The following is a 19,232-nucleotide window of genomic DNA, read 5'->3' as shown; positions in this document are numbered from 1 at the left end:
AGAAAACATAAGGTTGATCTTATTGAGAAAAACGCTCATAAAATTTCAGAGAACCCTTCGAAGCTCTGAAAAAAAATTTGAACGCCCTTGTGAACACATTAGTGCAAATAATATTCCTGAGCCTGAGTGGATAAATTATTATAAGCATGAGTTTTCTTCTCCCGACCCTGCTCTTGAGTCATAATTTGAAAAAGAATTAAGTGCTTGTCTGAAAGAAACGCGAACCTTCGATATTTATAATTAAGCCAAGTGATGTATCGTTTTATTGTAAAAAACTAAAGAAAAGAAATTCCGCGGGAGTTGATGGAATTACTGCCAGACATTTTGATTATGCAACTGCTCTTCTTTCTAACCATTTATCTCTACTTTTTCAAATGTCTATTGAAAACGGAGTTGTTCCTTATCAATTTACAGTTGGCGAAATAACCCCTATCCCGAAAAAAGGCAAAAAGGATTTTACTGTGTGTAATTCGTTCCGACCTATAACAGTTTCTTGTACTATTTTTAAATTGTTTGAGTCAGTTATTTTGGATGAAATTGTTTCTAAATGTTATGCCCCACCCCACCAGTTTGGTTACCAAAAAGGTATTAGCCGGGAGCATGCCCTTTTTGCTTCAATGAATGTTCTTGCTGATGCAGAAAGAAGCAGATCCCATATTATCCTTTGTGCTTTAAATGTTGCTCGTGCTTTCGACTTTTGCATTTTTTCCAAAGCTTTATTTGAAGCGTATAAAAGAGGGGTAAATGCTTGTATAGTAAAGTGCCTCCTGTATATGTACCATCACCTTAAGGCGAAGTTAAAGGGGGGATCTTCCCTTTTTGATATTTTGAAAGGAGTCCGTCAAGGTGGCCTTACCTCACCTTCTTTATTTAATAACTCTGTTTTAAATGTCCAAAATTCTGTTAATTTTACTTGTTCACTGTGGATTTAACTTGTCTTTAATAACTTTTGCAGATGACGTTTTGAATCTAAGCCGTACTTTTAGTGGATGTGAAAACGCGTTTAATCAGCTTTACAATGAATATAAAAATATTGGGCTTTCTTTCAATGTTGAAAAAACTGCTGTTGTAGCTTTCAATTTTAAAGAGACAAATGGCCCTATTTTTTTTAACTTTAGCTAATGTTCAAGTCCCCCTTTCTCAAAAATTAGTTTACCTTGGAATGCCTATTTGTATTTATTTGTAGATTTTTTTTTCTCTTATTACTCCATCTCAAGGGCGTTCCGCCCTCTTTTTTGTAGATGGGTTATAAATAAATTGATTGATATCTTGGTCAGATGTACAGTGATCGTCATTTCTGCTGGTGACGGTCACTGTACAAGTGACTGAAGTATTCAATATTTTTGTGAACTATCACTGTCTAATATCCCTATCCAAACTTTTATTTATAGTCATGGAAAGGTAGTCTGGTCTTAGAAATTACATAAGTACATAGTAGCTAGGCTTAGTCGAGGCTTAATTTTATGATCAAGTGAACACGAGTGTATACAAAACGCACCAAATTGTATAATACATAAATAATGAATCTAGACAGAATAGATTTGGTTGACATTTTTCAGGCTGTGATTTCTTTCAGTCCAGCTATTATTCACCCAGGGTTCGGCGTATTTCCCCTTGACAAATTCCACTTGGTTTAAAATCAAGCAGTTCGTTTTAACAAACTAAGGGGCGACTCGGACGAATAAGTAACCACTCTAAAAAAGGAATTTTGATAACAATTAATGCAAAAGAAAGAAATAACTTTTTATGCTGTTTCCAAATATGTAAAGTTCATTGAGATTAACGTTACATATCAGAAGCTACATGTCTGAAAAAACTTACTTGATTTTCAAAAAAGGCGGGAAACACCTTATAAAAGCCACACGATCAAAATGAATCATACCATGGATTCACCAAATCAAAGAAACCTACTGAGGTACCTAGCCCCCATGTACAAAAATGTAGAATTTTGCATTTTCTTCAAAGAATGAAGATCACGGATCCGTCTTTATTTGTTTGTTGTTAGTTTTTTTTGTTTTTTTACGGCGAGCCAATGGTCCAAAAAGATCAGGAGAAGGATCATCCGAATAGAAACTAAAAGTTCTCGAGTCCTTTTAAAGTGACCAAAAAGATTGTTCCACGTGAAAGTGGCGTTTTCTGCCATTTTTAGGCACCAAGCTACGTATGGAGCATAGAAAAGAAATTCTGGAAGCTCCATTCAATTACACCAACAACAACAACCAAGCTACAACTTTACAACATAAGAAAACAAAGTGCTATCGATTAAAAAAAAAAAAAAAAAAAAATCAAAAATAATCAATTGGTTTATAAATATCAAAACACTGTATAGACTACTGAGTTTTCTAGTTACGGAGGACTTAATGTGAGAAGCCTATGGAAAATTGCCATTTATCGTATCGATCAAAACCCCGACAGCCTATTTCGCTTATTGCTTTTTTTATGTTGAAGCCTGATTTTATGTTATCAGGAGTATTGTCTAAATGTTTTTCTCTATTTTTTTTTATCTGACAAGTCAATGGGACTGTAAAATTTATATTTTTTCTATAAGATATTTTTAATCATTTTGCAACGAGACAAGCCTATGGCTTACTTCGTTTTTCTGTAAATACATAAAAGCACATAAAATTATCAGATGCCACTTGGGCTATGGGTTGCGAACCCTTTTTTTCCCAATCACAAAATAATCCAAATCTTATTAATCAAACAAACATTCTACCAATGCACAAATATATGACCTATCGATATATTTCATTACACCAAAATTTTATTTCATTTTGTCAAAACTTGTCTCAATTTTATTAATCATACAAACTTATAACAATAATACAGATATATGATTATATCAATATATTTCAGTTATTAAATGATGTTCAATTTTTATTAGTCATACAAATATACTATAAATACGTGACTTAAAAAAAAAAACAAAAAAACATGACCCCCCCCCCCACTAGGTAGAACTCACTAAGACTGAAAATACTTCTTCATATAGAAAGGAAAAAAGAGAAATACACCATATTTTCGGTGTACTTTATATAGTTAGAAACAACAGGGACATGCCAAAATTTTGATTTCCGATTCCGTTCTAAATACAATTTTGGAAGCGATAACTAATAGTCACAAGCATCACTAACCTTAGCTCTGATAACGTTTGGGTTTATATGAACTGTTCTTCCAGAAGTTGGATGAGCGGGTATAGGAGTTGGACTTTGAGTTACAGTTGGAGTAGGCTTAGGAGTCTCGGATATGGGTAGCTTGGGTACCGGTGGTCTGCCGGCTGGTGGAACTTTTTTTTCAAGTCCGGGAGCTCTTACATTATTTGAGTCCATAACGGGCCAAGCAGGGTCAATTCCATGAACACGTCTATCGATGGTGTGGAGTTTGACACTGGAGAAGATATTCTGCCATGTGACTCGGAGCTTATACATTTGGGCACGAGTTGGCTCATCAACCTGCAATTAGATAAGTAGTCCAAATTTGAGATTTGTAAAACTCATGCTTTTTATTGTAGTTATCAGACAATAACTTGCTATATATACACAGTAAACAAAATAATAAACAAAAACGTTAAGAACTTAAATCAATTGACATAATAGGTAGTAACTCAAGGCCCTATCCGTGGTATTGTTCGGGGCGGGGGGGGGGGGGTTACAAAAAACTTTAACCATTAAAAAAAATTTAACATGCATTTTAATTACGTTTTTCTGAGTCAGACAAAAAAAATGGTGGATTCAAACTTCCAGACCACGCCACAAACCCCCTAGATACCTTTTAGCAATGGGTCAATGAAATATAGCTGGGATTCGTGAGAATCGTCTTTCTGAGTCAGAAAGACGGTTAATTGGTTTTGTTGACTTTTTGCGTGTTTTTTGGTTTTTTCTTTGGCATTTTCCTTGATTATATTTTTTCGTTCGCGCTGAAGAAGAGAGGCGGTTGTGATCGTTTTCTTTCTTTATGTTATGGCAGGCCAATGTGGCTTAAGAAATTATCTTTGAATTATCCAATGTAATCTATAAAAATAGATTCACGTCGGAGAAGCATATGCACATTAATGATTGATATTCGTGACTGATACTCTGTCAAACTTTATTTTGAGTTATTAAATTTTTATAAATCTAAAAGTTGATTTCCATAAATTTCAAAAATTAAACAGTTCTTAAATTAAGTATAACTTTTTAGACATATTTAATATTTGAAGTCCTTAATAATTTTTGTTTTTAATATTAAAGGTCTTAAAAGTGTCAAGGATAATAAAAATTATATCTATTTTTTAAATTGGTTAAATCGAAGCTTAAACAACCATATACACCATAGAAGATAACTTTTCAAAGTAGGTTTTATTGACATGTGTCTTTTTCGCTAAACACACAAGCACACACAACACACAAGTTCTGAATTGGACCACTGCAGAGACAGCCAAAGGGTTTTGAGTAATTACGGGGCTTTCCCGGCTATTGACACTCGTAGTTCAAACACGAGTTGAATCCTTTCGGTGGACAATATTCTGTACTGACCTTGGGCGTGGCATTGACAAAATAATCACTTCCAAAGGTTGATCACTTAGTTGAATATCATTAAGCACACTGAAAGGTTAAATCCAATATATATCTATGCATACGTGGACATGCAGTTGGTAAAAGTTAATTCTCAAGTGGACCTCTAAATATCAAGCCTAGCACAGGGCTACAATAGTAGATGAAGGGAAGGAGGTCTCCAGAACATTAAAAACGTCGGCATAAGCTCAAAAATTGGGACTATTGAGAAGGAAACATGTTGAGAAAACGATTCTTACGTCACAAAACGCAGAAAAATTGAAGTTAGCACATTTTGGATTAGGCCTTCAGGCTGATTTTCGGATGGGGGCGCGACTCAATCTTTACTGCAAAAGATGTTCCATAAAGATATACAGTTTTAAAACTTAGGCCCGAGACGCACTTGGCGTTTTCTATCAAGCGTTGTGGTAGCAATGTAGCCGCACATTGTCACTACAGTAAGCGAACGAGAAATTAATACATCGTTTATTTTAACGTCTACGCCGAGATGATGGCCTATGGGACTAAATAGAAACAAATGGATCCTATTAAAAAAAATTAATTATTTGATTAATAAGTGCCCAGAAGATAAGTTTATATACATGTTATAACATACGCAGAACACAATATACACGTATTATACACAAGACTATATTAAAAAAAAAAAGGTAAAACTTTTAACTTTTACCTTATCTTTTTTTTTATCAATAAAAAGCAACTAGCATGAGAAAGTTTGCCTGACTTTCAAAAAAGGGATAAAAACACTTATAAAGTCAAGCTACTTAATGAAAATCACATCACCAGATTCCACATATCAGAGAACCCTAGTGTAGAAGTTTCAAGCTCCTTTTGCAAAAATTTGGAATTTTGTATTTTTGTCAGAAGAAGATACGAATTTATGCATTTTGTTTTTCCCAGGGGCGATCGTATCGAACTAATTGTCGGACATAATCAGGAAAGGATTCATATCAAACTGAATTAGACATAAAAAAAACTGGAGGGCAACTATTCCCCTCCCACGCTCTTTTTCCCTCTTAACTTAAGTAAGTTAAGTTAACTCTTAAGTGAATATTCCCCTTGCACGCTCTTTTCCCCTCAAAGACATTTAATACAATTTTAGATTTCAACATAGCTGAAAGGCCCGTAGGTTAGACGGCTTTCCTTTTGTTTACACATAGTATTTTTTAATGAGAACTATACAGAAATTTTTCGGGGGGGATTTCCTTGCATTTTTGTAGGATTTTGGGGAGGACTCAGGAAGTTGACTCATGCGTAGTTTGAATTTTTCCCCATTGAACCCCGCGAGGGTCGTTTGGTGTGAGCCGAAGATAAACTGTGTTTTGAAAAATAACTCTCCAGATAAGAACCCCTAAAGCGGAATGTACTATTGTTGAACTCGTTTTTGTCATAACCATTCAAGGCTAATCGAAGTCATATATCTTGGGTCAAGGCGCCATGAAGTGTTGTAGCGACTGTGATCCATGGGTCACAGTCGCAGATTAACTCTTTCCCTAAGTTTAACTCTTACGGATGTAGCACATCTTTCACAGAAGTCAGATCAATCACAACCACCCATGGACATTAACACTAGTTATTGACCAAGCTTTGCTGAATGGACTTCATCAGCTCGCCCACTTATTAGAGAAGAAAACACCTATCACCCTATTATCGCATAGAGGTTGGACCAGGGGCACGCCATAATAAAGAACAAATATGAGCAAAAAATTGGCATATCATGGATTTGAATTTTTGTAAAAAAAGCGGTCTTGGGCCCATTTGTTTCACTTTCGTACAGTGGACAAAGTTTCAAACTAAATACGAATTTCACATCCAAGCACCAACAATAGTAAGTTCAACAACATATACAAAATCAAGCGTATATAGCTTTGTTTGTTTGACAAAAGTAAACAGCGAAACAACCAAAATTAGAAATAAGAAGTCTTCCACATAGCGATTGTACAACTATAAGAAAAAAATATATTTAAAAATCCAAAAATTATACCCAAGAAAAACTGGAAGTGTGACACGAAGATGACAGGCGTGCCATTTCGAGGGCCGTAGGCCCAAGCTGCCCCTCCCCTTAGTAAGGTAAGCGAGTATAGAAGGCAACAAATAACCCCCAGCGTGGGTTTTCGCTTGAAACAGTCTTTAATATCATCAAATACATCTCAAAAGTAAAAAAGCACAAACCGTATGAATATACACGCAGGACCACATAGGTACCAAACTTCTATGAAATTTGTTTGTCGGAACAGAATGAAGACAAAAACGGATTTTCTTTTTAAAATTCCAAGGATATCTTTAGAAATTTTCAAGGAAGTGGGTTTTTCTATCCTATTCTCCCCCTATTTCTTGCATGCAAATATGAACAAACAAATATCAAGCATTTTGAATGAATGCTTTTTTGTTACAATTTATTTTATCCTCTTCTGTTTTTTCTTAATAATTTTGGTATTTTTATAGTTCTGGAACTCTCTTGCTACCCTGGTATAATTCACTGACAAAACAAGACAAAATTAGTTGTTGATTTGATAAGACTAAAAAAAGTGGACAAACCCGACCAAACTAAACTTTCACTTCTGTTTGTTTCCTTCACGAAACTGAAATCAAAGCCAAATTGTTACCATGAAAAGCAATCACTAACATAGTTGTTGAACTTGATAGTTTTAACGCAATCTATACTATCTTTCGTTCAAAATATGGTTAAAAGAAAAAATCCAATCGCGAAGTTTACTTTATTTTTTGTTTGGATATTCAGCATTTAAAAACTATTTCCCAGTCAAAATAAATAGTAAGTAATAATAAATTCAAAGAAACAAGATAAAACAGGGATGGATAAGCAACCAAGACCAAGCAAAAAACAAAGAAAACGCAGAGAAATTGCATAAGTCTGCTAATTTCAAGTTTTGCAACGTTGATTGATTTAAGGCATTGTAGATTAAGATCTTTCGTCTATAGAAATTTCAAGAAAAACGATTAAAAAAATAACAGCAGAAAAACAGCAGCCCAAATTGTCAATACTTGCTCAAAGCAATACGGGAAGAAAATGAAAAAAAATTATTGAAACACTTCCACGTTCCTTCAAGCACAAATATACATCGTTCTTACAAGAGCAGCATCCAACATACTTTAGCCATCACTAAAACACTGCACCGAACACCGAAATCTGCACCAAAATCTGTTCAAAAATAGCGACGAAGACCACACTGCCTTTCCATAACAAACAAATACAACGTAGAGACAATAGGGAAAAATTTTTTCAAGACAATGGAAATTATTTATGTAGGTATTTCGGCCCTATGTCCAAGGGCCGTCTTCAGCACAATACAAAAATAAGAGAGAAACTACATATATATATATATATATAAAAGAACTTACATCAAATTGTGAGAATTAAAACTGATTAGTTAAAAACACTTATTAAAACATTTTTATTTTAAATATAGCCCTAGCATCCTTACTTCAGCGAAGTTCAACCAGGACTGGCGAAAAGAATGAAATGAAGAAATATAAACTCATTCAAACTAAAGAGAATACAATGATTAGATGCAATTTCTTAAAGCTAATCTTGCTTGTTTAGCAGCCTGTCTCAAAGGCCTTTTCGTAGTTGGTTCAGTACTATTATAAATTGGTTTAGTAAAATATTTTGTTAGATCTCTACATAAATACATAAATAAATCTACATAAATAATTTCCATTGTCTTGAAAAAATTTTTCCCTATTGTCTCTACGTTGTATTTGTTTGTTAAAATCTGTTCAACATGTATTTTCTTTTTCGCCCTAGAAGGGGATGCGCAACATTATCGTAACTTAAGTATTGACCTATGGTGCTGAGGCCTGGCTAGCTGTTGCTTCGGTTCGTGATGCCATCGAGGTGAATCAACGAAAGTTCTTGAAGCGAAATGAAGGGATCAGGTGGTACGACTTTGTCTAGAACACCCGACTGCTCGAACACCCGAATTCTCGTCAGCCCCTCACCCTAACCTTACGGTGGTTCGTTTATTTAGTCCGCACACCAGCAAAAACACTCACCAGCAAACAATTCAGTCTATGTCTGTTTTATCACTGCGACTAAGCCCTCCGACTACTGAACAGTCTGACTTTATCGATATCTATCATGATCTAAAAGCTGAATTACGAAAGGTAAAACTGACGGTCAGTGAAACTAAGAGCTCTTATATGACGTTTTCCTTCCTAAAGGGTAACAACCACTCTTCTCATAATTCCATACTGCCAACAAAGAAAACTGTTAAAATACTTGGGATACTTTTGGACGATGATTTAAGATGGAATTCGCACGTTGACTATCTGACTAAAAAAGGCGCCTCGCTTTTACATTCATTTTCCAACCTAAAAAGATTTGGTACACCAACTGAGGTTTTAAAGTCTGTATACTGTAGCTATGTTAGACCTTCTCTTGAGTACGCATGCCCTGCTTGGCATCCGGGATTGAAAAAAGATCAAACAGATAGACTTGAGACGGTACAAAAAAGAGCTGTAAAAATTATACTTGGGATAAAACTACTCAACTTACGAGGATGCACTGAAACAACTCAATTTGGACTCACTTGATAGTCGTAGACGTGGTTTAACATATAGATTTGGACTAAATTGTTTGAATTCCCCAACTCATTGTCGTCTACTACCCAACCTTGAGAGCCCCCCAACTGAAGGACCAGTTACTAGACTCCGACAAATAAAAAAGAATTGTCAACAGTTACTGACTTGCTCCGCCTATAATACTGAGAGATATCACAAATAATTTGTTCCATATTTTACCCGTCATTTTAATAATATTGACGCGACTAATATTTAATATTTGATTAATATAATGTTTGTTTAAATTTTCCTGTGAGTGTTTTTGAAGGTATAAATTATTTTTGTCATGACATGCTAATGCTAGCTCCGGCTATTGTAGTGAATAAATATATTCTATTCTATTCTATGTCACTTGAATGTTTATGAGGTCCTCCCGAAGAACCCATTTTATCATGCACCTGATGCGTGATATCTTGAAAACACTTTCAGGTTTGAAGTTGAAACCATTGCCTATTTGTTGCGCTTTACTGAGCTTATCTGCGTCACTGTTGTCCACTCGATTATCGCCCAATCTCTACCCGAGTGTCGACGCTAATAATAAAATGGAACGGTCTGGAGGAAGCTTGACGAGGGGGGAGGCGTACTTACGTTTTATTAAATTTTCACGGAGAATTTCCCCATGAGGTATGGTAAATTTCATGGAGGGTGAGCCAGATTTTTTCTGCATTATTTGAAAAACAAACAGAAATTAAACAAAAAAAGAAAGTTTTTTAAACTTAAAGTAAGGAGCAACATTAAAACTCAAACAGAAATTATTTCGTATATAAAGGCTCTTCAATACCTTACTATGTACGCTACAGTTTGACTATTGGTCCCAATTTTTAGGAACGGCTACTGAAACACAGGGGCCATAGAATTAGTATAGTTTCAATGCGGTTGAGTTTTAATGCTGCTTTGTTGTTTTGAGTTTTCAGATAACCATTTGTTCAAAAAATAGAGTAGAACTTTCAACTATGCTGCATTATATGGCTATCTTAAATTTTGATCGGATGCCCTTAGGGAGAAAATGGACCTGTGAGGGGACTAGGAACCCTCCAAACTTTTTTGTCACTAAAACAGGACCCTAGAACTTTTGTTTTCCGTTCGAAAGAGCTCCTTTCTGATATTATGGGACCATTGAATCGATACGAACAACCATAAAAAAAGACAAAAACGAAAAAAAAGAAAAACATGTAAACACGCATCCGTCGTCTTTCTTCTGCCAAAAAATACAAAATTCCTCATTTTTGTAGATATGAGCTCGAAATCTTCACAGTAGAGTTCGCTGACACGCTGAATTTGATGGTGTTATTTTTGTTTGGATCACTCTTTTCCTGGAGGGACCCTCTCGTTTGAAAATCAGGCAAATTTTCTCAGACTCGGTACCTTTTGATGGGTAACATTAAACATAATGAACCTTACATACTTGGAATCAACTTAACAAGCCAGTTCTTTCGATGTATCTATTGTTATCAAAATTCCTTTTTTGGAGTTTCGGTTACTATTCGACTGAGTCGCTAAAAAGTGCAGATTATGTTCTGGTCTTTAGAAGACATGGGGGTCGTCAGCTTAACTGATCTTAGTACCTGATTATTTTGGGGTAAACCGGTTATTTGTCGTAATGTCTGTTCGTTTTGGGTTTCATTTATTTATTGATGGTGATTTGTGGTGGTTTTACGTTTGGAAAATTATTTGACTTTATGTCGACTCTTTTTTGGTTTATTACAGCTCTTTACTTTTCTTTGTTGATTTTTTTTAAAAGTCAAAATTTAAGACAAGCGGAAATAAAGTCTTATAAAGACGCGTACGGTACTTAAACGGAGCCTGATTAACGACTAACAAGTTTATCTTTTATATTTTTTTTTTGTACAAAAGATAATCTATTCCATAATACGTCTCAGAACACTTTTTTAAATAAGTGTTTCTGATGACGGAAAAATTTTTATTCGTGCTTATTTTCTTTTCGTTTGTAAAACACCACGGCATTTATCATATACACCCCAGAATTAGAATAAGATTTTCAACCTCTGTAAATGCATGGAATGTTAATGATCTAGGGCGAAATCCCTACAGTTAGAGTTTGTAACACTATTAAAAACGAAATCAAATTAAGAACTGCATTTTTTCAAATGAAATCAAAAAGCAACATTAAAATTTAAACTGAAAAAATTTGCCATATTTTTTTGGTTTTAGGCGTTTATCCCCCCCACACACACACACACAAAATACTCCCCCGTAAAAAATAAGGCTTTTCAAATTTGAGAAATTTATTTTAGTTTTTTTTCCGTAGGGGGAAGAAATTTTGGTTCTTGTATATTATACGTCATTCATTCAAGTCTACGCTGTATAAACTCGAGAGCAAACCGCTCTCTCCATTCGTTTCTTTCAGCTTAGCACGGGACAAGACACGTGACACAATAGATAAGAAATATATAATTTAACAACTGTATTTTAAAATCTCTTTTTGTAAAGCTTAATACAAAGAGAGGACAAAAAAAACTGCTTGTGACTCAATAAATAGGTCGCTACAGACGAGTGAATCACTATTATCTTTTTTAGCCTTAAACTTAATTCAGCCAGCCCTGGGTATGGAAAGAGTTCCAAAGCTGCCAGTAGCAGGATTCCAAAAGCTGTCGACACTTTAGCAGCACAACTTGTGTTTTGACAGCTTTTCTTTGAGCAAAAAATATTTTTATATGTAAAAATGGTATTTTCAGCCAAAATCTGCCAACAAATTTGAAAACTGCCAATTGGCATTGCTACTATGCTACCCCATTTTATGCACATCAGGCCATCCCCTCCATCTTAATGCATGGGTAGCACTAATGTGTCCTTTTTTTTTCTTTCTTTTCTTCCACCGCTTGCAAAGAACTGGAACGTCATATAGAGCTGTTTTAGGATTCAACTTGGAATAAAGGTGCAATATTTGCTGTCTTTGGTAATAAACTAAGGATAATATTGCAATATATAATAACATTTAATAAAATAATAATAATAATATGGCATTAAAATCCGAAATCTAACAAAAACTACATCTTTATGAAGATGTATATGCTTTTGATAATGTACAAAATGACACGAAACACACCTCTTTTGACAAAGGATATATCACAGTTAATTGACTCGGTGACTTCATCATATATCATAGTTGCAGAAGTAGTTGCTACCTTGTAAAGAACAAACCACGGCCCATAGTAACCAAAAGTTAAAAAACATGCTTTGGAATAACTGGCTAGTGGAGAAAAATTGGCATTTGCAGCTGGTTCAGGAATAGTAAGTACTATCTCAATTAACCTTTTAAAGTAAAATAAATTGGCACCAATATATGGGAATTCGAAAAATAGCATGAACCCCACAAAAATGGCGCGAGATCACATCACAGAAAACACAGAAAATAGTCTTCGACTTTTTTTCTTTGATGGATATTTAGTAAAAAACATATCCAAGAGAATCAGGTAGCAAATTTATTCAAATTTGACATCATACCCAATATAAAATTGTAACTGCAGTATGGAGTGTATTTTAGCGAGAGAGGACTTATTTAAGTGAATAATAAAAAAAGAAGAAAAAAAGAAAATTAACAATAAAAAAAGAAGATATTGAAATAAATACATGTCAAGCTAGCCAAGAGTTATGATTCTGAGGATGAGTAGACCATTTATAAAACTGCTTTTCCCAAGTGTTTGTAAAGCAATTATAAAAAAACTATTATCATTTTGCTGTCAGACAGTATTATAAAAAATAATATTAAGGAAACTTATTCCTTAATATTATTATACAGAATAAATACGGAAACGTATTCTAATGTATTGTTGTGTTCACTCGGTACACACTAGGTACACTAGGCATCCCATTACATCCAAATTAACAAGGCATTCAAATGTTCACTAGGTACACAAGTGACAAGTAGCAGAGTAAGAGAGGAGAGACAAACACTAACCTTTTCAAAAACACCACTGAAGAGTGACACAATGTTATTGGAAAATGCTGAGATGTATATGCCACCAACATTTTTGCAGATAGAGTCAATGAGGTATAAACCAGGTAATTTACACTCGGGTGGAGCCTACAAGAAAACAACAGCTTTTAAAAGCAACACCAATACAGATTAATCTTCCTTGAGAATCATAAGCCCTCTGCAGTTTTAAAAGCCTAGTTCCACAGACAGATGCAAGAAAAGTGCAAAGAAAGTTGCAAGAAAGATGGTCAATGTTTTACCCCTCCCAATGATTGAATATGTAGTCCTTGGCTAGACAGAAAAATTTCCAGAGAGGTGATTTTTTCAAAGTAGGGTTGATGAGAAATAAGTTAGACCAACAGTTTTGCATAAACCTTTAAGCTACAGCTTAGCAATAGGAAGAAGACGCAATTACGATTGTCAGTGGTTAATTTTGAAATTAAATAGTAGGCCTCTATTTCTTTGCTATTGATTCCTACTCTAAATTTCACCTAATATTCTATTTAAATCGTAACCACCTCTGTTTTCAATACCTAGGGTCAAAGAAAAAAACAAATTTAAAACCAAAGTACAAAGAACACAAAAATTAAAACAATTTTTATCCCCTACAACCATTTTCCAAAGTGAAAACTGAATTTCTCACGATTTTCCACTTGGTTGCTTCATGATTATCAAGTTTTTAGGGCAATACCATATGTTAGTCACTACTGCCAAATTGAACTATGAAAATAAATAAAACTAGTTAGATAATTTGAAAAAGCTGTTTACCCATGAAGAAGAGCTACCCAGCTCAATAGTAACCAAAACTCTATAAAATGGACTTTTGATACCAATAGTTACATCAAAAGAATCGCATTTTTATGCTAATTCTAAATATACAAGTTTCGTCAAGTTTAATATTACTCATCAAAAGTTAAGAGCCTGAGAAAATCTGTCTTATTTAAGAAAATGGGGGAAACACCCCCTAAAAGTCATAGAATCTTAACGAAAATCACACCATCAGATTCAGCATATCAGAGAACCCTATTGTAGAAGTTTCAAGCTCCTATTACAAAAATGTGGAATTTTGTATTTTTTGCCAGAGGATATCACAGATGGGTGTTTATCTGTTTTTGTTTTTTCCTTTTTTCACCAAAGAAGATTGTACCGACCCAGTGGTCCTACATGTCACGAGAGGGCTCATTCAAACGGAAATTAAAACTTCTAGTGCTTTTTATAAGTGACCAAAAAATTTAAGGGCATCTAGGCCCCCTCCCATGCTCATTTTTCCCCAAAGTCACCGGATTCAAAATTTGGAGATGGCCATTTTGTTCAGCATAGTCAAAAAACCTAATAATTATGTCTTTCATGACGACATAATCCCCACATTCCCCAGGGGAGGGGCTGCAAGTTACAAACTTTGACCATTGTTTACATATAGTAATGGTTATTGGGAAATGTGCCGTTTACAGGGGGGACTTTTTCACGTTAGGGGGGGGGGGGTCGGTGGAGGGGGTTACATTGGAGGATCTTTCCATGGAGGACTTTGTCATGAAGGAAGAAAATTCCATAAAGGGGCCGCAGGATTTTCTAGCATTATTAAAAAAAACAATGAGAAAAGAAATAAACAAAACAGTTTTTTTCTGCTGGAAGTAAGGTGCAGCATTAAAACCTAAAATCAACACAAATTATTACGTATATAAGGGGGTTCGTCTCCTCCACGATACCTCACTCTTTACCCTAAAGTATTCTCAGTAATTTCAACTATTTATTCTAAGGCCTTTGGGACTCAGGGGTCATTCTTAAAGAATTGGGACTAGAGTTGTCCCATTCTTAAAGAATTGGGAAGCTTGAATTCTTAGAGAATTCAAGCTTTAGTGTAAAGAGCGATGTATTGACGAGGGGCGAACCCCCTCATATACGTAATAAAAATATACAAATATAGAATTTCGTTAGGTAAGCTAATTCAATTACTAATAAAAACGTTTGTAAAAAAAAGTTCTAGTTGTCTTTTTAAGTAACTAGGCCTCCTCCCCCACCCCTTTTTTATCAAAATTGTCCAATCAAAACTATGAGAAAAAATATGAAAAATTTCGTAAATCAAAACATGCATTAATTAAAAAACGTTCAGAAATTAAATATAAAAAACAAGCGTTTTTTTAACTGCAAGCAAGGAGCAACATTAAAACTTAAAACGAACAGAAATTATTCCGTATATGAAAGGGGTTGTCCCCTCCTCAACGCCTCGCTCTTTACGCTAAAGTTTGACTCTTTGTCACAGTTCTACTTTTTAGAACAATAAAAACTTTAGCGTAAAGAGCCAGGCGTTGAAAGGGGGCAAAAATATAGATGGTAATTTTTAGCTTCACCAATTCAAACAACCATAATTCATTACTACTGCCCTTGGTACTTCAAGAGAAAATGGTCAGTAATATTTCAATTTAACATGAAAATTAAACAGTAAAAGAATATACCATCTGATTCTCTAGTTAAGACTTTTTCTCCTTGAATTGAAAGACCAAACTAAAAAGATCAGCAAGCCTTCTTACATAACCTAAGGCTATATCCAGGTATTGAAGCACAGAGAAGCATTTTTCATCACTTTTTATTTGGTTTAATTGTCATTGTTCATGTGTTATTCAAGCACTACGTGCTTACTGTATCTTGGTAATAATAAACAAATACGAATAATAGTAATTAGCATAGGTAACAGTAAATGTTCCAAATTAAACCCTAGAATAACAAATTCTTGCTTCACTGCATTCAGGAAATTGGTAATTTGAAAAAAAAAATGTGCCCAGAAACTTGGGACAATTTAGTATTCAAGTCAGTGGGCCCTGGGGCTTCCTCCCTGTACATCCCTCAAGCTATGTACAAATGTTGCATATAACCAATATAAATGCACCCCAATTGCCTAGAAGTAGCCTTAGGCTATACAGGCAGGAGTAAAATATTGAAAAAGAATCACTGATTGTTTGCATAAGAAGTGCCAAAAAATCTGGGACAATTTAGAATTTAGAGAACCTGGGCCCTGAGGCCTTCCAATCCTCCTGTCCAATCCTCCCTGAAATGTATGTTAATACTATGAAATTACTGGGTGTTATCATCTAAAGCAACTTAAAATGGGATCACCATGTTAATGATTTCTTAAAATGTACAAACACTGCATTTTCTCTCCTCAATTTCCCTAATAGATTTAAATGTTCTAAATCGCATTGTTTGAGGATTTTTCTCTCTTTTGTACATCCTACCCTTGAATATGCTTGTCCTGTTTGGCATCCTTGCATCTCCAATGAAGTATTGGACAGAATAGAGACATTTCGAAAAAGGTGCTGAGGAATTATCATCAATGAGGGTAAAGTGCCTTACATTTCCCTTCATCAGGGAGTAAATTTAATCAGGGAGTAAAGTTTTAATTTTAAGATTTCTTATTGTTTGACTCTTTATTGATTGCAATTCTATGATTTTGTACTGACACTAAAGTGCAAATTCAGCCCCTTTGGACTTGTGATAGCAGCTTTGTTGATAGCAGTTTAAACATATTAGTGAACTTCTAGATGACAGGCTTTTCACAATCCTGGAAAGAAGGCTTATCCCAGTGAGGTGAACAAACCTTTAGGGAATAAGCTAGCACAATTAGAGCTTATTTATAGATTAAATTATACAATGATTTTCCAAGATCTTATCTTTATTCTGCCTGGTAAAATCATGTTGTATGGCCAACATCAAATAAGAAAAAAGATATAGGGTAAGATATCCATTAGTTAGAAAGTTAATCACATAGTCTAAAAAAAAAAAAAAAACATAGTCTACACTGATCCCTATAAATACTCCATGGTCTGTAAAGGATGAATCACATAATCAATAGCCTACAATCAGAATATTTATCTGAGAGTAACACTGGGTATATTACCTTAGGCAAAGATACCCAGTACTCAGAGAGCTAATCACTATCTCAATAGTCAAATTACCATAATAATTCTATTGCAAAAGCTAAGAGTCTATTATTTTTATCATTAAACTAGTTTGGGGAAAATGCTTAGGCCTACTCAATCTTATCATTTTATAAGCTAATTAAAATTTGGGTTAAGGTTAAGAACAGTGACCCTTGAGGAGACATGTTAGAACACAAATGAGAAATGTTTAGATTACTAATTTTTGCTGTTTAATTTGCATTTTTGACAAAGAATGTTCTATATAGCCCTAGGCTATATAGAACATGAAATAGAATTGTACCATGAGATTCCTTATCTTACAGTATTTTTCAAGATAACAGTGGTTACCCTGAAAATGACCCCCAAAACAATAAGAATGACCATAAAATAAGCAATCTAAAAATACATCTGTTTTTATTCTAAGAATTTTGCATGGCTGTTGATAGAAATTTTTACACAGAGTGGAAGCATGTTCCTTGGCAATATTTGAAAAACAATTGGAAATTAAATAAAAAAACAAGTAGTTTTTACAGCTGAAGGCAAGGAGCAGCATTAAAACTTAAAACAAACCAAAATTATTTGTTATGTGAGAACAAAGCACCCTTTCTTTAGCACCTTGCTTTTACACACAAGTTTAACTTTGGCCCCAAATCTTTAAGGAAAAACTCCTGAGATACAATGGTTATTAAATTGCAAAATGATGGTTGTGTATAGTTCTATTATATTAGCATTAACATTAAGTGATTGAGGATGGGGCACAGCCTAACCCCTATTAGGCAGCTAATGGTGGATCAAAGAACAGGAAAATTGGAATTATTTTCTTTTTGGACTATTTGATTATATAAAACAATTTTGCTACCTTTTCTTTTTTAGTAAGCACCCTGTTTTAAGCAGCATATGAATTAAAATTTAGCATAGGCTACAAAAAGTGCCTTAGACACAAGCCTCCCTTATGAACCAGTACCTGGGGAAAAATCATTTTTGGTTCAAGGAGACTAGTAGAATTTATGCATGTTGTTCCATGTTTTAATACTGGTTTTCAGTGCAAAAGTACTGTGATCCTGTATTTAGCTCATTAGAAGAAAATTCCTTTTAGTCTACTACTGTTAGTTTCTTTGAAAACACTGCCAAATTTATAAAGCAAAAAAAAATACAAGCTTAGCTTTGTTTCTATAATGACAGATTGTAGCTTACCAGTTACCTAGGCCTATATATATTTTTATTAGGCTATCTCCAATTAGCCTACCTTGAATAGGCCACTAATTTTCTTTCATTGAATTATGTCTTTCACCAAGAAGGCAGGGGTATTGTTACTACACTTGCATTGCATTATGCTGAAGTAAAATAGAGGCAGTCCAAAAAACCACCTCTATTTAGCCAGAATGCCAAATAAAAGTTCTAGTCTATTATCTAAAAAAAGGTCCTTAACCCTGCTCAAATAATAGAATTTGTATTTTCAGAGCTAAAACCAGAGAAAAAGAAACTGAAAATCAAGGTAAAATTTTGAATAATAGGTATAGACCTGTCAAGAGGGCTAGGCAAATTTAGACTTAGCAATCAGAAAGGGTTAACACAGAAACTTGGCAATACCTTCCTAGAGTGTGTTTTGGCCCTGGATTCATTGATGAAAGTTTCATTTTTCCTAACTAAACCCCTTTCTGAGGTAGCAATTAGCCTAGTAGCTAAACTAGAATTGTGCATTTATGCTCTCTTCTGATACTACTAGAACTATGAACAAAGGCTGCTCTGAAATATTCAACAGGAAACAAGTTCTAGCCTGTTATAAAGTCTAGGCCTACTTGATTCAGAGTTTCACCTGCTTTTAATAAGAAGCTTGAATTAGATATAAAAATATTCTACTTACTTCAATTATGTGCCTTTCAATTACTCCAACAATAGTCCTTGCATGAGCCTGATAATCATCAGCAAGCATTGTTAAAGTAGATATGAGAGGTTTGCTATTACACACAAGATCCTTGAGTGTTGATGCATATTCAGCAGCCACTTCATCCAAGCTGAAATCTTCTTCCATTTCTAGTCAGAAATACAATAGCATTAATATATAGCCAAACACATTTAAAGAACCTTTTCGAAACAACAATCCACTTTCCCTAAAGAAAATCCTCAACAAAATGTCTTTCAGTGCTGAATGTGATGAAGCTTTAAGCATCTGGGGGTTCTTACACTTTTGATAACAATGACATCTAAATTTTCACCACAGAATGCGCTTAAGAAGCCATTTTTTATATT

General features: G+C 34.5%; 1 protein-coding gene across 1 annotated transcript in view; it reads right to left on the bottom strand.

Annotated features, from left to right (window-relative positions):
- Positions 1 to 19,132, bottom strand: part of LOC136043975 (pre-mRNA cleavage complex 2 protein Pcf11-like) — an 80,367-nt gene extending 61,235 nt beyond the window's left edge. The window contains exons 1-3 of the mRNA XM_065729057.1: positions 18,847 to 19,132; positions 13,051 to 13,176; positions 3,135 to 3,452 (exon numbers count right to left, since the gene is read on the bottom strand). Of these exons, the coding sequence (XP_065585129.1) occupies positions 3,135 to 3,452; positions 13,051 to 13,176; positions 18,847 to 19,014 (612 nt within the window). The 5' untranslated portion in view covers positions 19,015 to 19,132. The remainder of the gene's footprint in view (positions 1 to 3,134; positions 3,453 to 13,050; positions 13,177 to 18,846) is intronic.
- Positions 19,133 to 19,232: the final 100 nt, after the last annotated feature.

The sequence above is a fragment of the Artemia franciscana genome, chromosome 2, assembly GCF_032884065.1.
Source record: "Artemia franciscana chromosome 2, ASM3288406v1, whole genome shotgun sequence".
In the NCBI taxonomy this organism is placed as follows: domain Eukaryota; kingdom Metazoa; phylum Arthropoda; class Branchiopoda; order Anostraca; family Artemiidae; genus Artemia; species Artemia franciscana.
This window is presented reverse-complemented; position numbering and strand designations above follow the sequence as displayed.